Source organism: Pelodiscus sinensis, chromosome 31, assembly GCF_049634645.1.
Source record: "Pelodiscus sinensis isolate JC-2024 chromosome 31, ASM4963464v1, whole genome shotgun sequence".
In the NCBI taxonomy this organism is placed as follows: domain Eukaryota; kingdom Metazoa; phylum Chordata; order Testudines; family Trionychidae; genus Pelodiscus; species Pelodiscus sinensis.
The window spans coordinates 723,440-748,439 of record NC_134741.1 but is presented as its reverse complement, the minus strand read 5'-3'; the positions used below and the strand labels follow the sequence as shown (position 1 = coordinate 748,439).

At 52.9% G+C, this 25,000-nt stretch overlaps 1 protein-coding gene and 1 non-coding gene across 4 annotated transcripts; one reads left to right on the top strand and one right to left on the bottom strand.

Moving 5' to 3' along the window:
• The first annotated feature begins 619 nt into the window (after nt 1-619).
• Nucleotides 620-22,089, top strand: LOC102461755 (zinc finger protein RFP-like). 3 transcript variants are annotated; one of them, XM_075912912.1, is made up of 8 exons: nt 620-1,095; nt 4,733-4,828; nt 5,730-5,960; nt 6,072-6,094; nt 6,811-6,926; nt 7,933-7,992; nt 8,864-9,045; nt 20,406-22,089. In XM_075912912.1, exons 1-8 carry the CDS (start codon nt 697-699, stop codon nt 20,511-20,513), a joined length of 1,215 nt encoding a protein of 404 aa, XP_075769027.1. In that variant the 5' UTR covers nt 620-696; the 3' UTR covers nt 20,514-22,089. The 3 variants fall into 3 exon arrangements, with proteins under 3 accessions (XP_075769027.1, XP_075769025.1, XP_075769026.1); XM_075912910.1 differs by lacking the exon at nt 20,406-22,089 and having other exon boundaries at nt 622-1,095; nt 8,864-10,289; XM_075912911.1 differs by lacking the exons at nt 4,733-4,828; nt 20,406-22,089 and having other exon boundaries at nt 622-1,095; nt 8,864-10,289.
• TRNAT-UGU (transfer RNA threonine (anticodon UGU)) lies at nt 18,879-18,958 on the bottom strand. Its single transcript is given in 2 exon segments — nt 18,879-18,914; nt 18,921-18,958. It is a non-coding gene; the product is annotated as a tRNA-Thr (tRNA).
• Nucleotides 22,090-25,000: the final 2,911 nt, after the last annotated feature.

The window sequence follows — 25,000 nt, the reverse complement described above, 5'->3', positions numbered from 1 at the left end:
CAGATGCCAGCGAACCTCGATTTCACTGTCTGCTCACAAACTGATGAAAAAATCTTCCTATTCATAATAACTGAAAGCTACACACAGGCACAGAAAGAACTGAGGCTGCTTGAGAACTTAGCATTGAAGGACTTTCTTAGTCTGTTTTGAGAGTCACGTTGACAATTTGTAGTTTAATAATAAAGTTTTTACTGTTTGAATCTAAGTATCTGTCTCTGAATAGTTACTGTCTGAGCCAAATATTGCCTTCCCCTCCCCCTAGCATTTCCCACTGCTGTGAAAATTGAACATGGTAAAACCGTGCAACTGGGAGCTTATAACTAAATACATATAAATACTCAACTATTACTTTATCCGTCTACGTCAGACATTAAGCACAAATGAGTTCTGCACAAGCCTCACTCTCACTCCTTACACGCACAATTCTGGGAGCTGATCTGGTGGATTCTGGGGAACATGTGAGGCTTCAGGGACCCTCCACACCAGCCCAAGGGTGGGTGCCAGGGCTAGAGCCAGAGTGAGGGACGTTTCTCACCAAAGCCTCCAGGGCTGGGATGTCTCTGGCTTGCTCTTTCCAATCCAGCAAACAGCCTGAGTCAGCTCCAGAGAGGGGAACAGCTGGTTGTTGCTGGAGGTGGGGCAGAGCCTGAGCTCAGGGAATTGAAACTGATCTTGTTCCCCAGCCCGGAGGGAGCCATGGCTGCAGTGAGCCCTGTAAAAAGCCTGCAGGAGGAAGCAACATGTCCCCTCTGCCTGGAGTATTTAACGGACTCGGTGATCACAGCCTGTGGGCACAATTTCTGCCACTCATGCCTCAGCAGGTGCTGGGAGGGACCCGGCCCAGCTGCCTCCTGCCCTCAGTGCAGGGACCTTGTGCAGCAGGGACCCCCCCAGCCCAACAGGCAACTAGCCCAACAGCTGAGTCTACAGGCAGTGCAGGGAGCAGGCGGGGACGGGATGTGCAGGGCGCACCAGGAGGTGTTGAAGCTGTTCTGTGAGGAGGATCAAGCCCCCATCTGTGTGGTCTGCAGAGAGTCCCGGGCGCACTGCATGCACACCGTGCTGCCCATAGCAGAGGCTGCCCAGGAGTACAAGGTAGGGAGCTGCTGCCCTGTCTGCTAGGGAATTACTCTGGGTTTTAGTCACTGGCTAATTTCCCTGACTCTTCCCTGGCCCGGTGCGACTCACCAGCCAGCTGAAGCCTGCCTGGCCCAGGAGAGGCTGTAACAAAATAAATGCTCCAGTCAGGGGGCAACAGAGGCAAAATACCAAGTCTTTAAACATACTGGCTACGTCTAGACTGGCATGATTTTCCGCAAATGCTTTTAACGGAAAAGTTTTCCATTAAAAGCATTTGCGGAAAAGAGCATCTAGATTGGCACGGACGCTTTTCCGCAAAAGCACTTTTTGCAGAAAAGCGTCCATGCCAATCTAGACGTGCTTTTGCGCAAAAAAGCCCCGATCGCCATTTTCGCAATTGGGGCTTTTTTGCGGAAAACAAATCTGAGCTGTCTACACTGACCCTTTTGCACAAAAGGACTTTTGCCTGAACGGGAGCAGCATAGTATTTCCGCAAGAACACTGACAATCTTACATGAGATCGTCAGTGCTTTTGCGGGAATTCAAGCGGCCAGTGTAGACAGCTGGCAAGTTTTTCCGGAAAAGTGGCTGATTTTCTGGAAAAACTGGCCAGTCTAGACACAGCCACAGTCTGTAGGAAAGTTTTCTCTGAGATGCTGGATGCTTTTGAAAGCCAGCACCCGCTGGGGAAATGAGGGCCCGTTACCCAATGGGAGGTGCATGCAATCAGCGGCAGGCTGGCCTATGGGAATATGCTGCCCTAAGACTAAAGAAGGGGGGCTACAAGTGGCTGCTGTTGTTACAGATTTGAGGACTAGTATTTATGGTTATTACTTGTATTTGCATCACGGTCACCCTGACAGACCCCACATGAGATCCGGGCTCTGCACAAAACACAGCCAGGGACAATCCCTGTCCTGAACAGTTTACAGCAGTGATCACCAACCAGTAGATCTTGGAGCCTGTGACAGATGATCCTGACTAGTTTGGCCAAGAGGCAGTCAACTGCCAGCCCTTCAGCTGCCCATCCCCCCACTGCTGCGCACCTCCTGCCCTTTGCCTTGGAGCTGCTCCCCTCCCCCTGCCCAGGAGCCTCCTGCTTGCTGCACAGAGCAGGGAAGGAAGAGGAGGGACGTTGATGTCCGGGTGCCCCCCCCCCCCGTGTTCTATTTCCAAAGAACAGATGGAGGAGGCACAGGGCTTGGGGTGGAGGGAGTTTGCTGGCTGCTGTTGAGAGTGTTGCAGGCCAGGGCAGGGGTGAGATTAGCCCCATTGCACCACACCCTGGAGCCACCAAAATAAGCAGTGTCCAGCTGGAGCCAGAATCTCAAACCTCTGCCCCAGTCATCAACCCCCTCCTGCACTCCAAGCCCCTCTCCTAGCCCTGAGCTCCTTGGATCCAAACTCCCTTATAGAGCCTCTACCCTGAACCCCCTCCTACACCCCAAGCCTCTGCCCCAGGCTCAGCTCAGAGCCCCTCTCACACCCCAAATCCCTTAGCCCAAGACCAGAGCCTCTGTCCCAACCCACTGCCCCTGCCTAGTGAAAGGGAGAGAGGATGGGGGAGAGAGGGAGGATGGAGTGAGCAGGGGTAGGACATCAGAGGAAGGGCATGAAGGAAGCAGGGTAAGTGTATTTGGGTTTGAGGTAGATCCTGGATGCACTTACATTCAGAAAGTGGTCTTGTGCTTAAAAAGGTTGGAGACCATGGTTTACAGTCTAGGTAGACAGAAGGTGGAGAGGGAAACTGAGGCACAAAGGATAGTGAGTCAGCCAGTAGTTCAGTGGCTGAGTTCAGCATAGAAGCCCAGTTTCTCCAGACCCAGTCTATGAGCTTAACCATTAGGCCATGCTGCCACCTCAGCCCCAGTGATGAAATGTGTCAGGAGGGAAAGATGCCTTGCTATAGGCCCAGGCCCAGCAGGGAGGGCAGGTTTCCCACTGGGATGCTGAACTCCTGGGCTGCTTCATGAGGGGTTAAACTCAGATGCTACGGCCAGCACTAGAGGAGGTCACTGGGCTGGATACTGTGTGGGACCCCGAGCACCTTGAGCCCACCCACCACAGGACTCCAGGCAGCGCAGGGCCATGCCAGGCACCACTGGGATCAGACTGGGTTGGAGCAAAACTACCCCCAGGCTGAAGCTGCCCGGTGCTGGTCTGACCTGTGCCAGTGGGTACCTGGGCACAGACCAGCCAGCGTGGTTTTGTTAGTCCCACCAGGCAGCCTCTGGCAATCTCCCAGAATGCACTGCTACCAGGAGCTGTACCAGGGACTGGGGCAGTGGGTACCTGCCCGGAGGGCGTTACCACTGCAGAGCAGCGCTGGGGCAAACCCCAACCCTCCTGAACAGAAATCAGCCTTTTAATTAAGGGAGTCACTGACCCATCCCCAGAGCACAGGACATGCCCACGCCTGCCTGCCGGGCCCTCCCTCACTCTTGGGTGCCCTCTATGGGCCTGTCCCTGCCTCTGTCAAACCACCCCATCTACGTCATTATGCGTGGAGGTGCCACCCCCTCCTGCCCCCACCCTCACAGGGGTCCTGCTGCATCCTCAGTCTCCTCCTGTTCCTTTCTCACTGGACAAAGCCATGGCCAGGGCTGAGTCCCCATCGGGCTGGGACAGAGCCCCACAGAACTGGGACTGCGAAGCTTAAAGCCAGACAAATGGTCTCCCCAGGCCCTCGGATGAGGGGAGACTAAGGGGGCAACTGCCCCGGGTCTTGGTGATTCATAAGGGCCCAGGGCTCTGGCTACAGCTGCTACTGAGGCAGCCAAGGCAGCCAGCGCTCCCGGCCCTTTAACTCACTGCTGCAGCGCGCTGGGTGGCTGTGAGGGCTCTGATGCATCACGCTCCAGGCTGCACTGAGGGCTCACTGTCTCCAACCTTGCCCCTTCTGCCCTAGGGCCTGGCCCTTCCCAGAGAGCAGAGTCTTGCCACCCTTCCCCTGCCACTTTGTCCAGGCTCCCAGTTATGCTGTTGGCCCCCTGAGCCTCCCTCTATCTCATGGGGCTTGCCCTGGTGCTTAGCCCAGCTCTGTCCTACCAGGGCAGTCCCCAGGCCTCAGGGCTGAGCTCCCAGCCCCTGTTCAAACCCTGGTGGCTCCTGGGATTGGTGTCACTCTGTTGTTTAAATCCTCTCTCACAGAGCTGTGTTGATTCACCCTCAGTGTGAGTCCCGGCCTGTTACACATGGTGCCACTAGTCAGCGCACAAATCCCAGTACCACCGGGTGATAACTGAGATCTCTCCCCGGAGGCCCTGATGTCACACAGAGGCTGTGTCTAGATGGCCAAGTTCTGTTGGAAAATCTTTTTCCACTTTTCTTCTGAAAGAGGCTTTTCCAACAATTGGCCCCTCTACACGGGGCCAAATGTCAGAAAAAAAGCCTCTTTTGGAACATCCCTTCTTCCTTGCAGAACGAGGGGTACAGGGATGCTGAGAAAACGCGTCTCCTTTTCTGAAACTTTTTTCAGAAAAGCAGGTGCAGGCCTTGGATGAGGCAGAGCTTTTCCAGGAAAAAGTCTGCAGTCTAGATGTACCCAGAGATTGGGACCAACAGTCACTGGGGCTGTGAGTGGGAAACCGCCCCATTTCGCACCCCTCCCAGCCTCCCAATGAAACCTCCCAGCTCATTTCTGTTTCCTCAGGGAAAATTTGAGGCTCATTTGAAGACTCTGAGGGAAGAGAGAGAAAAGCTGCTGAGATGGAAAGCGATGGGGGAGGGGAGAAGCCAGGAGTATCTGGTAGGTGCCTGTGGCTGTGGACCAGCAGGGACTGGCGGGGGGAGGGGCTGTTTGGAGGCAGGCTCCTGTGTGGCCTTGGTGAGGAAGAGATGGTTAGTTTCTCCATGACCATGGATTGCTGGGTTAGATCCATGTGCAGACAGGCCCTGAGCTGCCATGTCAGGGGATGAGTTAATGTCCAGTCCTTGTGGGTTTCCCAGAAATCCTCCCCCAGTGACCTGCATGTCCCTGGGAAGGGCTGTCTGCTGGGTCTGCTCTTTTGCTGCACTAACAGGTTTGCTTCTGTTTTCTCCCCTGGCATCTCTGTCAGGCTGGTGCTGAATCCTGCCCCCTGCTGCTCTGGATCTGAATTCCCAGAGCCCATGAATAACAGAACACGTTGCCCATGGCAATCAGGGAACCGTACCTTTCAGAGAGACGCAGGGACCAAAGTAGAAGCTGGGAGAGATTCCTCTGCCTAGTACCCAAAGGGCAGAGTCAAATAATACAGTGTCAAATACCATACTGTGTCAGACCAATCGTCTATCCAGCCCAGTATCTTGTCAGCCAACATTGGCCAATACCAGATACCCCAGAGGGAGGGGACACAACAGGGAATTCTCACGTCATCCCTCCCCTGTCACCAACCTCCAGAGGAACAGAGGCTAGGAACACCATTCCTACCCATCCTGGCTAATAGCCATTGATGGACCAAACCTCCATGAATTTATCTAGCTCTGTTTTTAAACCTGTTAAAGTCCTAGCCTGCACCACATCCCCTGGCAAGGAGTTCCACAGATCGACTGTTTGCTGAGTGGCAGAAATGGCAGAAATCTGAGGGTTTTCCAGCAAGTTCTCCCTCCTGCACACTCAGCTCCCAAGGAAAGGTCCCCTGACCAGCCCTTTCCCTGTTCTCATACAGAAAAAGACACAAGCCAAGAGGCAGAAGGTTCTGGCCGAGTTTCAGCAGCTGCGGCAGTTCCTGGAGGAACAAGAGCGACTCCTGCTGGCCCAGCTGGAGAAACTGGATGAGGAAATTGGGAGGCTCCAGACTGACACTGTCAGGAAACTCTCCGTGCAGATTTCCTGTCTCAGTGAGCTGATCAGTGAGCTGGAGGGGAAGTGTCAGAAGCCAGCGAGTGAATTCCTGCAGGTGAGACTGAGGGAGAAATGTCCCAGCTCCCCACACAGGGAAGGGAGACTCCTGAATCACAAGTATATGTGTCCGATGGGACTGAGTTTCTTTTCTCTCTCTCCCCTCTAGGATGTCAGAAGCACCTTGAGCAGGTAGGTGTCTCTCACTCCCCTCACACTGCACAGCGCAGGGAAAGAGCTTGGAGCTGATATTGTCACCACATCTCCCCAGGGCTCTGCAGCCAGATGGGAGGGGAAGGTCACAGGCTGGGCACAAATCTCTGATCAACTTCAGCCTGTGGCACTCCCTTGGCCCAGCAGACTCTGGAATTCCCCATTCAGGGCACAGTCTGACCTCAAGTGTTTCCTGGAGCTGTCACCTCCCTGGGGACTGGCTGCTCAGGGCTGCGGGGTGGGACATGGGCCTGTCACTGCTGGGCACTGGGCACATTCAGCCCAGGGCAGCAGGGACCAAGAGTCTGTCCCACCCAAGGGCTGATAGGAGACCTGTGTGGAATGGGCTGGCGAGGGGGGAGCTGGTGTCTCAGTCTAGTCCCTAGTGGCAGATTCCTTCAGCCCTTCCCCAGGAACCTCCTGTCCCTCAGCGCCTGGAGGCCAAGGAATGAGTTGGCCGTGGAGACTCAATTCCCCTTTTGCCCCCGAGCTGGTCTCCCCAGGCCAGAGCTGCAGACTGTTCATGGGACCTTTGAGGGGACGTTGCAGGGCCAAGTGCTGCGCTGCCCCTGCTCTTGGGCTGGGAGAACTGGAGGATTCGAACTCCAGGCCCAGCAGAGCAGCGACTCACTGGCCAGAGCTGGAGAACTGAGTCACTTGGTGCAGTGTCCCCATGTGACGTTGTCTCTCTCCAGGTGTGAGATGGGGCCGTTCCAGCTGCCAGAGGAGATTTCTCCTGAGCTGGACAAGCGAGTCAGGGGTTTCTCCTGGCAAACGACTGCGCTGTCGGAGATGCTGAGGCAGTTCACAGGTACCAAGAAGGGATGAGGGAGGGGAGAGTGAGCGAAGTGTCTGAGGCCATGGAAGAGACCGATGCTGGTCATTTGGTTCCTCGTTAGATGAAGCTTTGGTTGAATTGTGAGGTGAGAATGTCGCCCACTTGCCGTCCCAGACACTCAGGTGGATTCACTGAACCTTATTTGTTCCAAAAGCCGCTTTGTAATTACAGTGACCTTAGAGCACAAAATGCCCGACACACAGCCAGAAACATGGCCAGCTCCGTGCTGCTCTCTGCGGAGACGCTGAGTACACAGACCCCATGGCTCACAGGTAGAGCCAGGAGTTCACAAATTCTGAACCTCCCACTTGTGTCAAAGGGACCAAAGTGGGTGAAGTTACTCTGAAGCCAAAGTCTTGGCACGATCTGGGCCTAGGCTGTGACAAATGTCAGGAAGTGAATGAGCCAAACCCAGTGAAGTCTGCAGGGTGGGGGGGATGTTGAGGAGAAAGCGAATCTCTTCACACATTGTCCTGGGGTAGCTGGGAGGCTGCAGGGAGGTTGGTTCCTTTGCTGGGAGAGGCCTGAGTGAGAGAGGAAGTAGAAGGCTTCAGACCTTTTTACATTAAATACCTGAGTGTACGTCTACACTGTGGGACAAAGTCGAATTAAGCTACACAACTTTACCCTGCGTTAATTGCCTAGCTGCACTGAAAGTAGCTTAACTTGGCTGTTGGCACTGTCCACACAGCAGGCAGTGGAGAGAAGAGCACTCTGCCTCAGACTTACCTTACTCCTTGTTCAGTGAGGGCTACGGGCACCAATAGAAGTGCCCCTCAGTGCGATTAGCTGTCTTATCTCGACCACTAATTTGAACACTGGGAGATTGACAACGGCAGCCTCCATCTTCTCTCTAGTGTAGATACACCCAAGTGTGTGTCTACTATAATGAAAACCCAGGTCTGTGTGTTAGGATTGGGGATGTCATGGGCAATATGGACTTGTGAAATCTCACCTCTCTGCTCTCTTCCCCCACCAGACACACTGCCCGCTGCACTGGAGAGAGCAAGAGGAAAGACCCAGGGAGCTTTCAGACAGGGTGAGGTTTCAAGTGGAGACTGAAAACACCTTCCTGAACTTGTAGCTCAAATCACCAACCAAACCCCCAGCAATTATGATCCACAGAGCCCGCAAACCTGCCCACTGAGTGGTGAGGAGCCCCAGGGGCACTGGATCAGAAGGACGAGGGGCCATGTCCTGCCCCTCGTTTAAGCAATGGGATGGTTGGACCCTCCTCTTCTTACTATGGGCACAGTTTGTAGGCAGGGGGCTTTGCAGGCAGGGGCTGTGCTTTGTGTCGGGGCAGCTGATCAGCACAGCCCCTCCTTGGGCACCAGCCTCTGCCCTGTGCTGGCCCCTCTCAGTGACCCCACCCCAGATCCCCTTCCCCAGAGGCCCTGCCCCTGGCCAGATCAGAAGCCAGAGCTGGGCTCCCCCCATTGAGCCTCACTGCCCTGGGGGTGACTAATGCCCAGGCCCTGCTCTCTGGGGTGAGGTGGCTCTTTCCCCACGCTGCCCCCTCCCCTCTGAGCCCTGGGCGGGGGGTGGAGGCTGCAGCAGGAGAGGGAGTTTCCCTCTGAGGTTTAAGGCTGCTACCTGCCTCCTCTGCCCCCTCCCCCCCCACTGAACCCTCCTGCTCTGGGCCTGGCCCTGGGGATGGAGCAGCCCGAGCTGGGGGCAGGAGGCTGCAGCCTCTGCACACAGATGAGAAGCTGATAAAGCGGGTCCCATTGCCCAGGCTGAGGTGCTGCAGTGACAGCTCGGCTCAGTCTCAGGGCCCAGGGCAGAGGCAGCTCCCTGGGGCCCAGGCCTGTCCCAGCCACAACAGGGCTGCTGGGGAGGGTGATAAATGGCCCCAGCCGCCCCCAGGGCTGAGCTCTGCCCCTCACGCCCTGATTCTCTCTCCCCAGCGACTGTGACTCTGGATCCAGACACAGCTCATCCCCAGCTCGTCCTGTCTGAGGATCGGAAACGTGTGAGATGGGCAGAACCACGGCAGCGACTGCCCAGCACCCCGGAGAGATTTGACTCTGTGCCCTATGTGCTGGGCCGTGAGGGATTCACCTCGGGGAGACATTGCTGGGAGGTGGAGGTAGGGGATGGGCGATACTGGGCTGTGGGGGTGGCCAGAGAGTCTGTGAGCAGGAAGGGATGGATGAGCTCTAGCCCTGAGGTGGGGATCTGGGCTGTGAAGCAGTGGGGGCATCAGTTCCAAGCTCTCACCTCCCCTGAGACCCCCCTATCCTTGAACCCCCTCAGCAGGATCCGGATTTGTCTGGACTGTGACCGGGGGCAGGTGACATTTATCGATGCTGGTGCCAATGTCCCGATCTTCACTTTCCCACCAGGCTCCCTCCCTGGGGAGAGAATCCGACCCTGGTTCTGGGTAGGGGGCACAAAAACTCAGCTCTACCTGTATCTCTGAAATCAGCCTCTCTAGCCTCACCCACCCCAGTCTCAGTGACCCTGGAGACCTCTCCTGTACCCAGCCCCTGGCTCCTCATCTCTATGATGCCTGAAAGCTCCTCCCCACCTCAGGCTGGGGACAGGCAGAGGTGGGGCTGGGTAGGAACAGAACTAAGAGCCAGGCAAAGTCCCTGCAGCTGCCCTCTGCACTCACCTAGGAGATGGGCCTGCTGCTAGGCACATCTGGGGCACAGTGCTGCTGTAGTGCCAGGAGAGCTGCCTTATTCCCCCACTGATCACCCTGAAGCAACAAGTCCCAATGCCTGACATTCTGCAACCCTGTACTAGGTTGTGACCTGTTGTTTGAAACCCACTGGTGTAGGCAGCCCTTTGCCTCCAGCAAATTCTCCCACTGCTGCAGGCCCTGGGTTGTAGCAGTGTTCCTCGTGCAGTACTGCAGAGTAGGCTGGACATTAAACTCTGGTGCCAAATGAACTCTTGGAAGAAAGAGGCTCCTTGTTAAAATTTAGCGCTGAGCATTGTGGCAGAGACCCCAGCTAGTCAATGCCAACCCTGGGGCTCTGGAGGGCTTGAGAGCCTAGGCTGCAATGACCACACCATTCCCTGGCTCCAGCGGCACTGATGCCATCTGGCTTCCTTGCAACTGTCATGTATCTACACCCAAGTGTCTTAGGGGCATAAGCAGCTCCCTGGGCTTCTGGTGAGATTTGTGCTCTCAAGTCCCTTAGCTGTTTTGGAAACCCCAAGTAACCCATCTCCCTGCTCAGGAAGAGCTCAGGTACCCGGGAAAGCAAACAAGGGGCTAAATCCAGGCCTAAGGCAGCAAGAAGCTGCAAGTGCCTGTGACGACAACACGTGTATTGCAGGGGATGAGGCAGGTAGCACCAACAATTGTCTGTTTGCACTGGAGTGAGCGTCTTTGGGTTTCTTTGCTGAGGGAGATGGGAGTGACAGCGCCGGTTACCAGTGTGCAGGGGCACATGTGAGCTAGGAGGGGCAGATGACTGTGTTGAGAGCCCCACTTCTTTCTTCCTAATGTAGCCCCCAATCCAGCAAACACCATCAGATGTGATGGGCTCTGCCCGGTGCCAGCTGGCTGCTCACACACAGCTGTTTGCAGTCTTGGCCCCATAGTCACACCAGGCTTTTCTGGATGCACCTAGATAATGTGTCTCAGGGCTGCTAATTTTCTCTTCCCTCTGCACCTTCTGACTCTCCTCTTGCCCACGTTGAGTTGACCATTGATAGTTTTCAAGTATTGCAAAAGGTCTCACAAGGAGGAAGGAGAAAAATTGTTCTCCTTGGCCTTTGAGCATAGGACAAGAAGCAATGGCTTCCAGAGAGCTCCTTTTTGTGCAAAAACCTCTTGTGCAAAAGCGGCTGCTAATCAATTATGCAAATGAAGCACGGCAATATTCTACCCCATGCTTCATTTGCATAAGCTTTTCTGGAAGAAGGCTACAGTGTTTCCAGAGCTCTTGCATTGGCCTCTTTGTGCATGTTGCTGCCAGGTTGGGCCCAATCACAGGCAGTGAAAAACAGTCACGTGGTGTTTCCAGTTCCTCCCCTAGCACCCCAAGAGAAACACAAAGAAATCCCAAGAGGAGCAACTAGGCCCTGCTTTGCTTACGCCCCCTCACTCCCGTTTCCCTCTCCTTCTGCCTGCCCAGAGCCTCTGCCAGGGGAAAACCATCCAACTGCCAGTGTCTCTGGGCTAGAAAATGAGACTGGTGGGAGGGGATTGATAGAACAGGGCTCTTGCTGCTGCTCTAGGAGAAACCCAAAACCTGGACTCTGCTCCTGTCCCTGGAGAGACTGACATGAGGTCGAATGTCACAAGGATGATGGGAAAAGAATTATTGGGAAATGGGACGATGCCCCCAGAAGACACGGAACAGCCTGAGAAAGCAGCTGGATTTCCTATTTCTCATCCTCACTAGTCGTTCCCTTCAGAGGGGGGTGCTGGTCGTCTGTAGCTGTGAAAGGTTAAAAACCAATGAAGGGTCCTGCAGCACATTAGAGATGAGCACAAAAGACCATTAGAAACAAAAGATGGACTATGTAAGATCACTAAGTTTCTTCACTCCCTTGTGTCTGTGGGAAGAAAAGACACCTCCTTGCACAGAGACTTGTAGCTCCTGGGGTCCAGCCCTGTGTTTCTTCCCTTGTCCTGGGCCCATTTGTCCACATTCAGGGGGTGGCCTATTCTGTAAAAGCTTCCCTGGAAATGAGGGAGCAGCTAAAGTGACTCAAGGAGGATTTGAACCAACAACTTCTGACTGATTAGCCTGACTCATACTGAGTGGTGCAACTAAGAAATCCAACACACTTTCCAGTGTACCACAGAGCCAACATGTTAACCTTCCTATTATTTCTTCTCTGTACTTAGCAGCACAGCAATTGCTGGGGTAGTAGTATAGCCGAAGCCTGCATTGTCTGGGCCAAGTCAGCGAAGGTTTGGGGGCTTTTGGTTTTCTGCTTCTCTTCTATGTGCGACCTCCAACTGATTTATCTGTGGGTCAGCAGCCCTCCAACCCCCAAAAGGTTCCCTACCCCTAAGCGGAAGAGAAACCAGGAGTGCACTGGCAGGGTTTGCATGGCCAGGTCATTTTCTTTTCACAAAAAGAGAAACAAACACGGAGCCTCACAGACATGCCGGGTTCAGCAAGGAAGATGAATGTCACCAGGACATGATGCTCTGGAGTGTCTCTGCCTTGGCAAGTCCTAGGAGAGCCCTCTGGGGCTTCAGCCTTGCTCCCTTACACAGGGCAGAGATGATTTCCTTGAGTGAGAGGGGACAGTGAAGAGCAGCGGAGATATTTTGAGATAACTCTGGAAGCATCCACACAGCCTTTCCATTGTTTTGAAGGAATTTCAGAATAACAGATGACTTAGTTTGACTTCTGTAGACCTCATTCTATGAGGTATAACGCCTATTCTGAAATAGCTATGTTGGAATGAGGCATGTGTCTACGCTCCACTGCTTCCATTTTGAAATAGCCCCGCACCAGGACCATTCTAACTTATTCCTCCTCGGTGCCTTCTGGGGCTCTAAGTCGAGATAGCACATCTACATTAGGGAATCCTGCCTCGGACAGAAGTTGAGGATTCTGTGCAATGTAGACTCGCTATTTCAGAATAAATGTTCCAGAATAGCGTGCAGTGCAGACGTACCCTCAGTAACTGATGATGATGAAAGCAATAAGGTGAAATAAACGAGAAATGGGGATTTAGCAGGAGGGTCAATGTTTCTGTGAGGCACTGCCTGTTTTGGGAGTGAGAGGAGCAAGGAAGGAGATGTGTTAATGATGAGAAGGAAGAAGAGTTGGTAAGTGCACATCTATACACTGCAAGTTTGTTATTTCAGAATTATTTAGAAATAATAAGCCCTCATTTCAGGAGGAAAAACACTTCTTTCAAAATTGCCATTTTGAAATAGCAACAGTGTGGACAGTCAGCTGCTGCTATTTCAAAATAATTACTCCTCAGAGTCATGTAATTAATGCCCAGTGCTTCCTGGGGCTCTAAACTGATATAGCACATGCACTTTAGGGAAGCCTGCCTTGGACTAATTTCAAGCCTTCCCTGTTGTGTGGACAAGCTATTTTGAAATACTTATTTTGGGAGCTATTATTTTGAAATAACCTTGTAGTGTCAACATACCCTGAGTGAGTGGGGGTGACACAGGTAGGAGCAGCTCAAACATGCCAAGGGGCTGGCCATGAGCCTTGCAAGGCAGCACTGACATCACAAGAGCCTTTTGCTGCAATTTAGCTCATTGGTTGGGAGGGAGTGACCTCATAGAGGGACAATAGCAACAGCCAGGTGGGACAGGCTGCAGGGCTGTGCCAATCTCAGTGACTCCCACTGCCTGACATCTCCTTTGTGAGGTTACCCTTTGAAGGCAGAAGGTCACATCTGGGAGGGTCTCTGTGAAGATTTCCCCAGGCTGCTGCAGGCAGTGTTATAGGAGAGGCTAGCACTGAACTGAAGAGAGCTCTGGGAGAGAGGGTTGCAAATGTCTGAAGCAGATGGGATTTGAACCTACACACGCAGAGTACAATGGATTAGTAGTTCATCATCTTAACCACTCAGCCATCTCACTTAGGCTATGAAAGCTTTTTTCAAACTATCCAAAGTCATCGCTGCTGGGAACCTTTGTGCCACTCGCTAGCTGGCCAAGGACACTCAGGCTGCGTCTAGACTGGCATGATTTTGCGGAAATACTTTTAACAGAAAAGTTTTTCTGTTAAAAGCATTTCAGCAAAAGAGTGTCTAGACTGGCACGGATGCATTTGCGCAAAAGACATCTTGAGCAAGAGGGCTTTTTCCCGAGTGGGAACATCAAAGTATTTGCATAAGAACACTGACAGTCTTACATTAGATCGTCAGTGCTCTTGAGCAAATTCAAGCAGCCAGTGTAGACAAGTGGCAAGTCTTGCCCGTCTAGACACACATGTAGTGTGCTGACACCTGCAATTTCCCCCAAAAAGGGGAGACTTGACTGCACAATTTATGGTAGTGGGGGATTGCATTTGTGCTTTCCCCTGGGCTACGTCTAGACAGGCATGATTTTGCAGAAATACTTTTAACGGAAAAGTTTTTCCGTTAAAAGTATTTCCGCAAAAGTGCTTCTAGATTGGCATGGATGCTTTCGCACAAAAAGTGCTTTTGTGCAAAAGCATCCGTGGCCAGTCTAGACGTGATTTTGTGCAAGAAAGCCCCAATCACCATTTTAGCCATCGGGGCTTTTTTGCGCAAAACTGTTCTTCCCTGTCTACACTGGCCCTCTTGCACAAGTATTCTTGCGCAAGAGGGCTTTTTCCGGAGTGGAAGTGTGAAAGTATTTGCGCAAGAAGCACTGATTTTGTACATTACAAAGTCAGTGCTTTTGCGCAAATTCAAGCGGCCAGTGTAGACAGCTGGCAAGTTTTTGCGCAAAAGCGGCTTGCTTGTCTAGACATACCCCTGGTATTTGCTGTGAAAGAAAGAAACAGCTGTTCTCTGTCTAGGTTTTTGTTACTGCTGTTTTACAGCATTTTTTTCTGTCAATTTATGTGGGCAGGAGCTCTCTGCTCCTACTTGTCTGGAAACTGTGAGGCTGCATCTACACTGTTGGCTTCTGGTGCAAGAACTCTTTTGTGGAACAAACTTTGGCTGTGTCTACACTGGCGTGATCTTGTGCAAAAGTGGCCACTCTTGCACAAAAACTTGCTGCCTGTCTACACTGGCCACGTGTTCTTGCGCAAGTAAACTGAAGTTCTCATGTATGAAATCAGGGCTTCTTGAGCCAGAACTCTGATGCTTCCACTCAGGAATAAGCCCTTTTGCGCAACTGTTCTTGTGCAAGAGGCCAGTGTAGATAGGCAACATGAATTTCTTGCACAAGAAAGCCCGATGGCTAAAGTGGCCATTGGGGCTTTCTTGCGTGTCTACATTGGCATGGATGCTCTTGCGCAAAAGCACAGCTCTTGCAGAAAAGCACATGTCAGTGTAGATGCTCTCTTCTGGAAAAGTTTTTACAGAAGAACTCTTCTGCAAAAGAGTTTTTGTGCGAGAACCTGCCAGTATAGATGTAGCCCTTGTGCAAAAACTCTTCTACAAGAGAGCGTCCACACTGCCATGTCCTGTTGCACAAGAGATGTACGTTTGCACAAGACCATCCACGGCAGTGTGGACACTCTCTTGCGCAAGAAAGCTCTGATGGCCATTTTAACCATAGGGGCTTCTTGTGCAAGAAATTCATGTTGCCTGTCTATACTGCCCTCTTGTGAAAGAGCTCTCATGCAAGAGGGCTTATTCCTCATAGAGAAAGGAGTAACTCTTCTGGAAGAAGCCCTGTTTTACAACTCTATACTGCAAATGTACTTGTGCAAGAACGCTTGTGCAGTGTAGACAGCAGGCAAGTTTTTCTGCAAGAAGAGTTGTTCTTGTGCAAGAAGCTGCCAGTGTAGATATAGCCTGAGAGGCTGGCTTCCCTGACTATTTCTACACTGGTGGGTTCCTGTGCAAGCAATATGCATTTGAGGCTAAGCATGGACTATCACTGTGCCTCAAATGCATACCTAATGAGCTGCCATTTTCGTGGCATGGGGGTTTGTGCAAGAAGGAGCTGTCTACACTGCCCCTTCATGTGCATGGAAACCCTTTGGCTATTGTGACGGGGCGTCCCCGGCCGTCCCTGGGGCGCCGCCGAGCAGGCATTCCTGGGGGTAAGGGGGGGGCCCTGCCGGGGTTGCGCGGCATGCACGCGGGCCGCGCCGGGGCAGGGAAAGCCGGCCGCCCCCCCCCCCGAAGCGGTAGCGCCGTGGCGGCCGACGCGGTGGTAGCAGGGGCGGCACTTCCCTGCCTGGAGTGACAGGGGAGCCGGCCAATGAAGAGACAGGACGGGCGATAGGGGAGGCGCCCGCCCGGTGACGTGAGCAAAGGCGGATGCCCGGCGGGAGATTTAAGATGGACCCCCGTCCGCTCGGGGGGGGGGGAGAGAGGAGTCAGGCGGCAGCCATGATGGGGCTTGTCGCCAAAGAGGCGGAGGTCGGAGCGAAACCACCTCCCTTTGAGCCCGGCCACGACAGTCCTCTGGGCTGGGAAGCCCGCCCAGAGCAAGGTGCGGACATACGGACGCTCGAACGCCAGCCTGACGGACGAGCCCAAGGTGACCGCCCCGAGGCGAGGGAGGAAGGGCGCCAGAGGAGGGAAAGGAAGCAGCCCAGGGCAGAGCTCAGTGGAGCTGGCGGGCTGACGCGTTTCGGCATGGAGCCCCGTCAGCCGGACCGGAGCTAAATACCTCCGTGTCCTTAGGGCCCTGGGCTGGGGCCCGTGAGTGAGGGTGGGCCCGGGCCCCCCTTTCCCTCCCCCCTCCATAAGGAGGGGAGAAACGTGTGAGCTGGTGACCGGCCGTGCGGCTGCACAAGGCACGACCGACAACCCGCATTCCCCGTCTTGAAAGCGGGAAGACTAGACATTGAGTGGGAATCAAGCCCCCACGGTACGGGGTCAGAGGACCCCGAAGCGGGGGTCGGTGGGGTCCCCCCTTGTACAGCTATGTCTACGCTGGCGGATTATTGCGCAATAATGACTGTTCTTCTGGAAAGCACCCACACTGCCCACCTGCTCTTGTGTGAGAAGATTTACAGTATGGAGTGGTAAGAGAGGGCTTTTTGCACAAGAGTATGCTCTTTTTTAACAGGTGTAAGCCCTCTTGCGCAGGAGCTCTTGCACAAGAGGGCAGTGTGGACGCTCGGCAGGGATTTCTTGCCCAAGAAAGCCCTATGGCTGAAACGGCCATTAGAGCTTTCTTGCACAAGAGAGCATCCACATTGCCATGGATGCTCTTGCACAAAAGCACAGCTTGCACATGGCAGTGTGGACATGTTGTTGCACAAGATGTTCTTGTGCAAAAAGCCGCCAGTGTAGACACAGCCTTTTTGTGCAAAGCTGTTTCGCTGCTTAATTTCAAGAGGCATTTTCTTGTGCATGAAGGAGCAGTGTGATATTCAATGCTTAGCCTCATTTGCATATTGCTTGTGCAAGAACCTGTCAGTGTAAACATAGCCCCTCTGCTTTCTGTCTAAGCTTAAAAATTTTTCTGTGAAGCAGGGAGATTCTAGCGCCTTCCTAGGCAAGTGAGTCTGAATCCTGCACCACGACTTCAGTGGGACCTGCTAGTGAGGTGTTGGTTTGCTGCAAATCCTTGGTAATGCCAGTGTTTGGCTTCCTTGGCTGTATCTACACTGCACGTTGTTGCGCAATAAGATATGCAAATGAGGCATGGGGATGAATATTGCCGCACCTCATTTGCATACCTAATGAGCTTTTGCACAAGGAGCTGTCTGCACTGCTCCTTCTTGCACAAAAAAATCTTCTTGTGCAGCACCATTATTTTCAGGAACCCTCCTGCCACTTGCATGAAAATCCAGTTCTGACCACTCTCCGAGTGGCCAGTGCCTGAGGGGATCCAACATGGATCCCCAGGTCACAGATCAGAGGCACCATTTAGTGGCCCCAGTTACTGACCTAAACACTGTCATAATACTATGGCTATGGCTACACTGTAGCCTTCTTGTGTAAGAACTGTTTTGCGCAAGAGTTCTTTTGCAAAAGGTCTTCCACAAAAGCACATCCACACTGTCAAGTGCTTTGCACAAGAGATGTGCTTTTGTGCAAGAGGTCCATGGCAGTGTGGTTGCTCTCTTGCGCAAGAAATCTCTGATGGGCATTTTAGCCATACGGGTTTATTGCACAAGAAATTCATGTTGCCTGTCTACACTGCTCTCTTGTGGAAGAGGGCTTATTCCTTGTGGGGAGAGGAATAACTCTTCTGGAAGAAGCCCTGTTTTCTAAGGCTGTAGTGCAAATTTACTTATGCAAGAACACTCGTGCAGTGCTCTGCTCGTTTTTGTGCAAAACTCCTGCCTGTAGCCTAAGGGTTTGTATTGATTGAAAGAGTTCACATACAATGGAAATGTGAATGTCTCCATTAAATAGACACTCTCGCAGGGAGCGCTCAGATTTGAACCAAGGATTATGTACTCAGCAGTCAAACACCATGCCACTGAGCTACAGCCCCATTCAAAATAAGTGTCTGCAGCCAATATTGAGATGTGCGTAGAGAACGAGAGGCTTTTGTAGAACACACATCTCAGGTGGGACGGACCCTCACTGACTCCAGGTTATGACTGGTAGTAACAAGGAGTTTGTCCTGAAAGCAGCCGAACTGGGGCAGGACAGAGGTTATTGTCCACACAGAAAAGTTCTTTTGGAACAATGGCCATTATTCCAAAATAACAATGTGAGCGTCTACACAGCAATTCCGTTATTTTGAAATAACTCTGAAATAATGGACGGCTATTTCTGACTTCTGTAATCCTCAGTGTACAAAGATTAATGCCTATTCTAAAATAGCTATTTTCAAAATGATGCGTGTGTGTAGATGCTCCACTTCTTCTATTTCGAAATAGCCCCTCCCCAGGGCCATTCTAAGTTATTCAACTTGGGCTCTAAATCAAGGTAGCACATCTACATTAGGGAAGCCTCCTCGGACTCATTTTGAGGTTTCCCTGCAGTGTAGACATGCGATTTTGAAATAAGCAAAGCTTATTCCATAATAAATGTGCAGTGTAGATGTAGCCAGAGAGTCCTGAGAGATGAAGCAGCTGGAGGGAAGCCAGGAGTGCAGAGGCCAGCCTGAGAACTGAGGGTCCCAGGTGTCTACCCCAGCCATTCTGTCTAGGTCCCATTGTGTAAGGAACAGTATTCATGACTCTGAGTCTTGCCATCTGAGTTCAAGTCTTAGTAGACCCTGCGGGGCCTGGGGTGGTTGCTAGGAGGTCCTTGTGCTCCATGCTTTTTGGCTTCCCTGTCCTGAGGTTCACTAAGGACCTCGGATTCTGGCCACCCAGCATTCACTCTGAAGAGGCCATAATATGTGAGGTGGAATCCCAGCTCCCACCGCGTTCACTGGAAGGGGACAGCCCAGCAGGGACTAAAAAGAATCACTGCTCCAGGTGAGGTTTGAACTCATAACCTCAGCATGTCTCCTACAAGTACTGTGCACTGACCCATTGCGCCACTGGAGCAGCTTTGCTAAATACTTCTTCAAGGTCCTTAGATTGAAAAAGTCAAGAAGCACAAAGTGGAATTGAACAAGTGGGGCAAGAAGATCAATTATGAAGGATTTGCACAAACGAACACCTCACCAGTAGGTCTCACTGAGATTTGAACTCAACTTGCAGGAGTCAAAGTGCTGCTGTGTGCCTGAGGCTCTCAGCTAGTTGATACCCTATTCTCCTTGCTTGCTCCAATTGACTGCTTCACCTCTCCAGACCCTGCCCCATCTGCATGTGGCCTCATGGGAACAATCTGGCTCCCTCACCGGCAGAGGAAGTTGAAATGTTGCCATGTGTTACACGTGTTGGCACCACACAGACACCAGCCTTGTGTCCCCCTGCCCTGAGCTCCATGGGACAGGAAAAAGCTCCAGAAGATGGTTTCCTGGATCAGGAGCGGCCTGAGGCCGGCTGCAGCAGCTAGCGCCATAGGCAGGGAGCTGTCTGCGATGCCCCTGCCTGCACGGCCATCAGTGGCCGTGACATCATCACGGGTGCCTTGGCCAGCAGCGCCCTAGGCAGCTGCCTAGCTTGCCTAGGCTCACGGGCCACCCCTGCCTGGGATCATGTCTCACATTGATTCAAAGGTTGTGGGAACCCAGACCCACCCTGCAGCCAGGAATGCAGGTTCCTAGAAGCTCCCCCTGAGAAAGGACTCAACTGAGGGGTCAGGAAGAAGCTGGGGAGAGATGAGTGTCAGAGGTTTTTGGGTGGAAGAGTGCAGCTTCTCGGCTCTTGGGCTAAATTCAAGAGTGGCAAACAAGGAAGTGGCTACTGGACGCTCTGCATGGCCATTCCTCCCCAGCTGGACATGGTTCTTGTTCTTCTGCATGGAGACCATGGAGACCAACAACTTGCCAATGGGCATCCAGAGCACACCCTCATTGAACTGATGGGAATAGAAACCAGACACACAGGTTTGAACTGGTTTCAGCTGAGGGACGAGTTTGTCTGGTTTATGTGCATTGGCACTGGAAAGCATTATGAGTCTGTTGTCATTTTAAGAATCCCTGTACAACAGAAATCTAAACTGTGATACCATTGGAGATGCAATTGTTCCATTTAAGATGATCAGCTTTTAAAGGGGGTACCTGGAATTGAAGCAAGGACCACTTGAGCTGCAGTGAAAACCACCCCATACCAATCATGCCTTTGCGTCCAGTGGTGGGAAATTAGCATCTGGCTGCACTGTCTGCAAGAGCAGGTGGTGTTTCGCACACATGGTGGGGGGAGGACCACCACTATACCACCAAAGCAGGCAGCTGTAGCGTGTGGGAAAATTAGGGAGGTGGGGAAGTGGCTGCTGGCTGCTCTGCATCGCCCGGGGATCCGGCCCAAGAGCTGTCCTCGTTTTTTTTTGCCGTAAAGCATTGCTTCTCGGCCGTTTGGCTAAGACTGAGCATTTCCTTCCTCTCAGAGAGCCATGTCACAGGCACAAGACCCCTCTGGTGTTCCAGGGACACATCCCAGGACCAAGCAAAGAGCAGCAAATGCCAGGCACTGTCATGGTTTGGGCCACAGATAAAGTCCCTCTTGGAGCTGTGGTTGAAGGAGGCGTCTCTGCAGGCCCTGCAGTCCAGGCGGAGGAACGTCGATATTTATGGCTGAGTGGTTGATGGCCTTGCAAAGAAAGGTTATCTCCGGTGCACCACAGACCAAGTCAGAGCGAAGGCTAAGGAACTGCGGCAGGGTTATATCAGGGCCCATGAGGAACTGAACCAAATCCTGGGGGCTGGGAAACTGTTGTGTCAAAGGATCATTGTGGAGTTTGAGAGGGAGACACCTTGTAGCAGCAGCTGCAGCTTCAGAATGATGTTAGCTTTCTCTAGCTCTTAGGTGGGAAAAGTCACTGACCTCTAGTAGAACCCAGGAGGGGGACACTGACTGAAATTTCCATCCCCATAGGAAAGCAGAAGCAAATGAGTCTATTCCCCCAACCAAGAGAGGAGGGGGGAAAAAACCCTTCAGTATCTGATTGTCCCCCTTCAGCACTATGTAGCTTCCTGTTGTTTGGCATCAGCTCTGTGATGGGACAATAAAAGCATGTCTACATTAGAATGTTATTTTGAAATAAAGTGCCTGTCTGCACAGCAAGCTGTTATTTCAAATTAAGTACAAGTTGGCTGACTTCCTACTCTGACTCCAGTAACCCCCATTTCATGAAGAGTAAGGGAAGTCAAAGGGAGAGTTCTCTTCCTTCCACTACCTGCTGTGGACGGTGCCAAAAGCAGAGTTAAGCTATTTCGACTTCAGCTACACAAACAAGTAGCTGAAGTTGTGTATCTTAGTTTGACTTTTGCCCTGCTGTGTAAACATGCCCTAAATGAGCTACTAGTTGAGAAGCTGGCAAAGGATCCCTTCCCATAGTGTTACAGCACCAGGGAAGGATACACACTGGGGCAGAAGGCAAAGCAGCTGGGGCTGTGTGAAAGACAGGAGTGGGCCTGAGGGAGCAGAGAAGGAACTGAATGGAGAAAGAGGGGGTCTCTTTCGGTCTGGGTTTGACACAGACCTTTTGCATGGCAGACAAATGGGATAACACTACAGAGCAGAAACAACAGGACAGAGGAAATTTTTAAATGAAAGCTTCAAACACCCCACTTGCAGGAACTATTTAAATCCATCGACATTTACAAAATGTTTCCCCACAAACATCTCTCCAGCTTATGTGTCTCTGGGAAAGATTTCTGCCAAGCCCGGTCCCAGCCCACTGGTCAGAGCTCCCTAAGAAACAGGACACCCTCACTCCCAGCCGTGTCCCTGCCCAGGTGAGGAAGGGGAAATGAGCCACAGGCCGCTGCCCCTGGGTCAACAAATGAGTGGGTTGACTGTTCTCAGGGACACCACAGCAACATCCCTGCTTCCCTCTTGGAGGGGGTTTCCTCAGGGCCGGACTGAGCCATTCCAGCACCCTGGGCAGACAGGTTAATTGTGCCCCGGGTTGGGGAAGGGCACATGTGCGGCCCAGCCCCCACCCGGCATGTGGGGGAGGACACACGGAGCTGGTGGTGGCAGGAGGCATGTGCCTTGCCTGGCCACCCCCACTGGTGCCGAGCCTGGTTGTGCAGGTCCCCACAGCCGCGGGGGGAAGGGTGCTGATGGCTGGCGTGGCGGGGGTTAACGTGGCCCCTGCCTCGGGCAGCCACTGCAGGATGGCTGGTGGGAGCTGCTGCAGCTCACGATACAGACTCGTGGTGCCTGATGGCAGCTATAAGGGGCGCTGTGCGCCCCTTACAGCTGATATCAGGCACCCCGGGCAGCTGTCCGGCTAACCCATGCTTTAATCCGGCCCTGGGTTTCCTGCATAGAACTGCCCAAGCCCCAGCCTCCAGGAGAGGGGTTCCCAGCTAGGGATCTCCAGAAGCAGCCATGGGATGGTGGGAGCCAGTTACTACAGAACAAAGGACACCAGGGCTGTCTAAACTCGCGGCTTCTTGCACAAGTACAGCCGTTCTTCGGCAAGAATCCGCAAAGCCTCCACACTGCCTGCTTCCTCTTGCACAAAGAAATTTACAGTACGGTGTGGTAAGAGAGGGCTTCTTGTGCAAGAGCTATGCTCTTTTTTAACAGGTGTAAGCCCTCTTGCACAGCAGCTCTTGCACAACAGGGCAGTGCGGACACGGCAGGGATTTCTTGTGCAAGAAAGCCCTATGGCTAAAATGACCATCAGAGCTTTCTTGCGCAAGAAAGCGTCCACACTGCCATGGGTGCTCTTGCACAAAAGCACAGCTCACAAATGGCAGTGTGGACGTTTTCTTGTGCATGACTTCTTGCAAGAAGCCACGAGTGTAGACATAACCCAGGAGGGGGAGAAACTAACCATCTGCTTTATTTGCAAAGGAGAAACAAAGACAAACTCTTGTCCCCATCCCCACCCCACTCAGCCTGGCACTTTTCACCCCCAGCCAGGGCCGGATTAAGGCATGGGCTAGCCGGGGCGCCAACCTATGGAGGCACCGGATTGAAGTGGTAAGGGACGCTGTAGCAGGTGCTCCCCAGAGGTTGCCGCCCTGGGGCAGAGGCATGCATGCAGCACGTACCTGCTGCCCATGGTGCAAGAATGACTCGGGCTGGCCCTGCCCCCAGCTCAACTCTCCCAGGCACCCCCAGAGAGCAGCATTCACACATGGGGGGCTGGAAAGTGGAGAGACTCCCTGAGACACCAACTCAAAAAGAATTGCTCTGGGTATGAGCGAAGCGGACAGGAGACTGCAGACAGGGGAGTTGAAGAGGGAGAGCAAAGCGACCCCACCGCCGAAGAGGCTACCCGGTGAGAGTACAAGCTGTGGTGTGAGTGTGTGCCTGTGCCTGACTGTTTGAATTTTACAGTATTGAAGTGTGAATTGAGAGTCTGATTCCAGGTGAGTGCTAGCAGTTTCAGTTTCAGCTTCTGTGGAGAGTTGGGACTGAGAGCCTGCCATTGTTCCCTTGATTGCCTCTGATTAGCCTCAGGCTCAGCCTTCCCCTGTGTGACTCAGAAGGGGGCAGGCCTGACCTAGGCAAGCAGGCTTTAAAAAGCCAGAGCAGTGCGACCAGGGGACTGCAGACAGGGGAGTTGAAGAGGGAGAGCAAAGCGACCCCACCGCCGAAGAGGCTACCCGGTAAGAGTACAAGCTGTGGTGTGAGTGTGTGCCTGTGCCTGACTGTTTGAATTTTACAGTATTGAAGTGTGGAGTTGAAGGGGAGTTGAAGAGGGAGTTGAGCAGAGGGAGTGACTGATGGTGATGAAGACCCGAAGCGCTTGTGCCAGTACTTCTCCTGTCTCCTCCACCTGTGCCTGTATCCAGACAGAGAACCTGAGCATGGATGCCTCTACCCAGGTCCTGGTGTGGTGTTGCAGTATTTGTGGCTTGCAATTCCCACTGAGTGATCTCCAGGCTGGGGGAGACAACCGTTGTGAAAGGTGCCTGCTGGTGGAATCTCTCAGGCAGCAGGTGGGAGAGCTACAGGAGGAGGTGGCCAGGCTGAGGAGCATTCGAAGCCATGAGGAATTCCTGGACAGTATTCCTGTGGAGTCCACGGAGGTCACTGTCCTAGGATGTGGGACTGTTGACCAGCCACTTATGGAGGAGGCAGTGGTGCAGGGTGAGAACTGGCAGCTGGTTACTTCCGGCAGCAGGCAGTGTTCCACCCCTGCTCCTAACCCTCCCACTGTGTTGTTACATAACCATTACACTTTACTTTCAGCAGGAGACAAGGAGTCACCCCCCACAGTGGAGGAGACCAGGCCTTGCACCACCAAGGTTGAGCAGTCTCCTGCCACCACTGCGAGGAGGAAACGTAGAGTAGTGGTGGTTGGAGACTCTCTTCTGAGGGGAACGGAGGCACCCATCTGTCGCCCTGACAGCTCATCTCGAGAGGTATGCTGTCTGCCAGGGGCCCGTATCCGAGATGTTACGGAGGCATTGTCGAGGATTATCCGACCCTCTGACTACTACCCCATGCTACTCATCCATGTGGGCACAAATGATACTGCCAGGTGTGACACTGAGCGGATCAAGTGTGACTACAGGGCTTTGGGAGTACTGGTGAAGGAGTTTGGAGCGCAGGTGGTATTCTCTTCTATCCTTCCTGTCAAAGGTAGGGGCCCGGGCAGAGAGAGGTGCATCCTGGAGGTGAATGCCTGGCTGCGACGATGGTGTCGCCAGGAGGGATTCGGCTTCCTTGATCACGGGGTGCTCTTCCAGAAAGGACTGCTTGGCAGAGATGGAGTTCACCTTTCCAGGAGCGGGAAGGCCTTGTTTGGACACAGACTGGCTAACCTTGGGAGGAGGGCTTTAAACTAGGTGGCTACGTCTACACTGGCCTCTTTTCCGGAAGGGGCATGTAAATTTCACTAGTCGTCGTAGGGAAATCCGCGGGGGATTTAAATATCCCCCGCGGCATTTAAATAAAAATGTCCGCCGCTTTTTTCCGGCTTTTAAAAAAGCCGGAAAAGAGCGTCTAGACTGGCCCCGATCCTCCGGAAAAAGTGCCCTTTTCCGGAGGCTCTTATTCTTACTTCAAAGTAAG

Coding starts and splice junctions, on each gene's coding strand:
- LOC102461755 (XM_075912910.1), top strand. CDS start 697: ATGGCTGCAGTGAGCCCTGTAAAAAGCCTGCAGGAGGAAGCAACATGT. Junction 6,095..6,810: donor GTCAGAAGCACCTTGAGCAG/GTAGGTGTCTCT, acceptor GTCTCTCTCCAG/GTGTGAGATGGGGCCGTTCC. Junction 6,927..7,932: donor GATGCTGAGGCAGTTCACAG/GTACCAAGAAGG, acceptor TTCCCCCACCAG/ACACACTGCCCGCTGCACTG.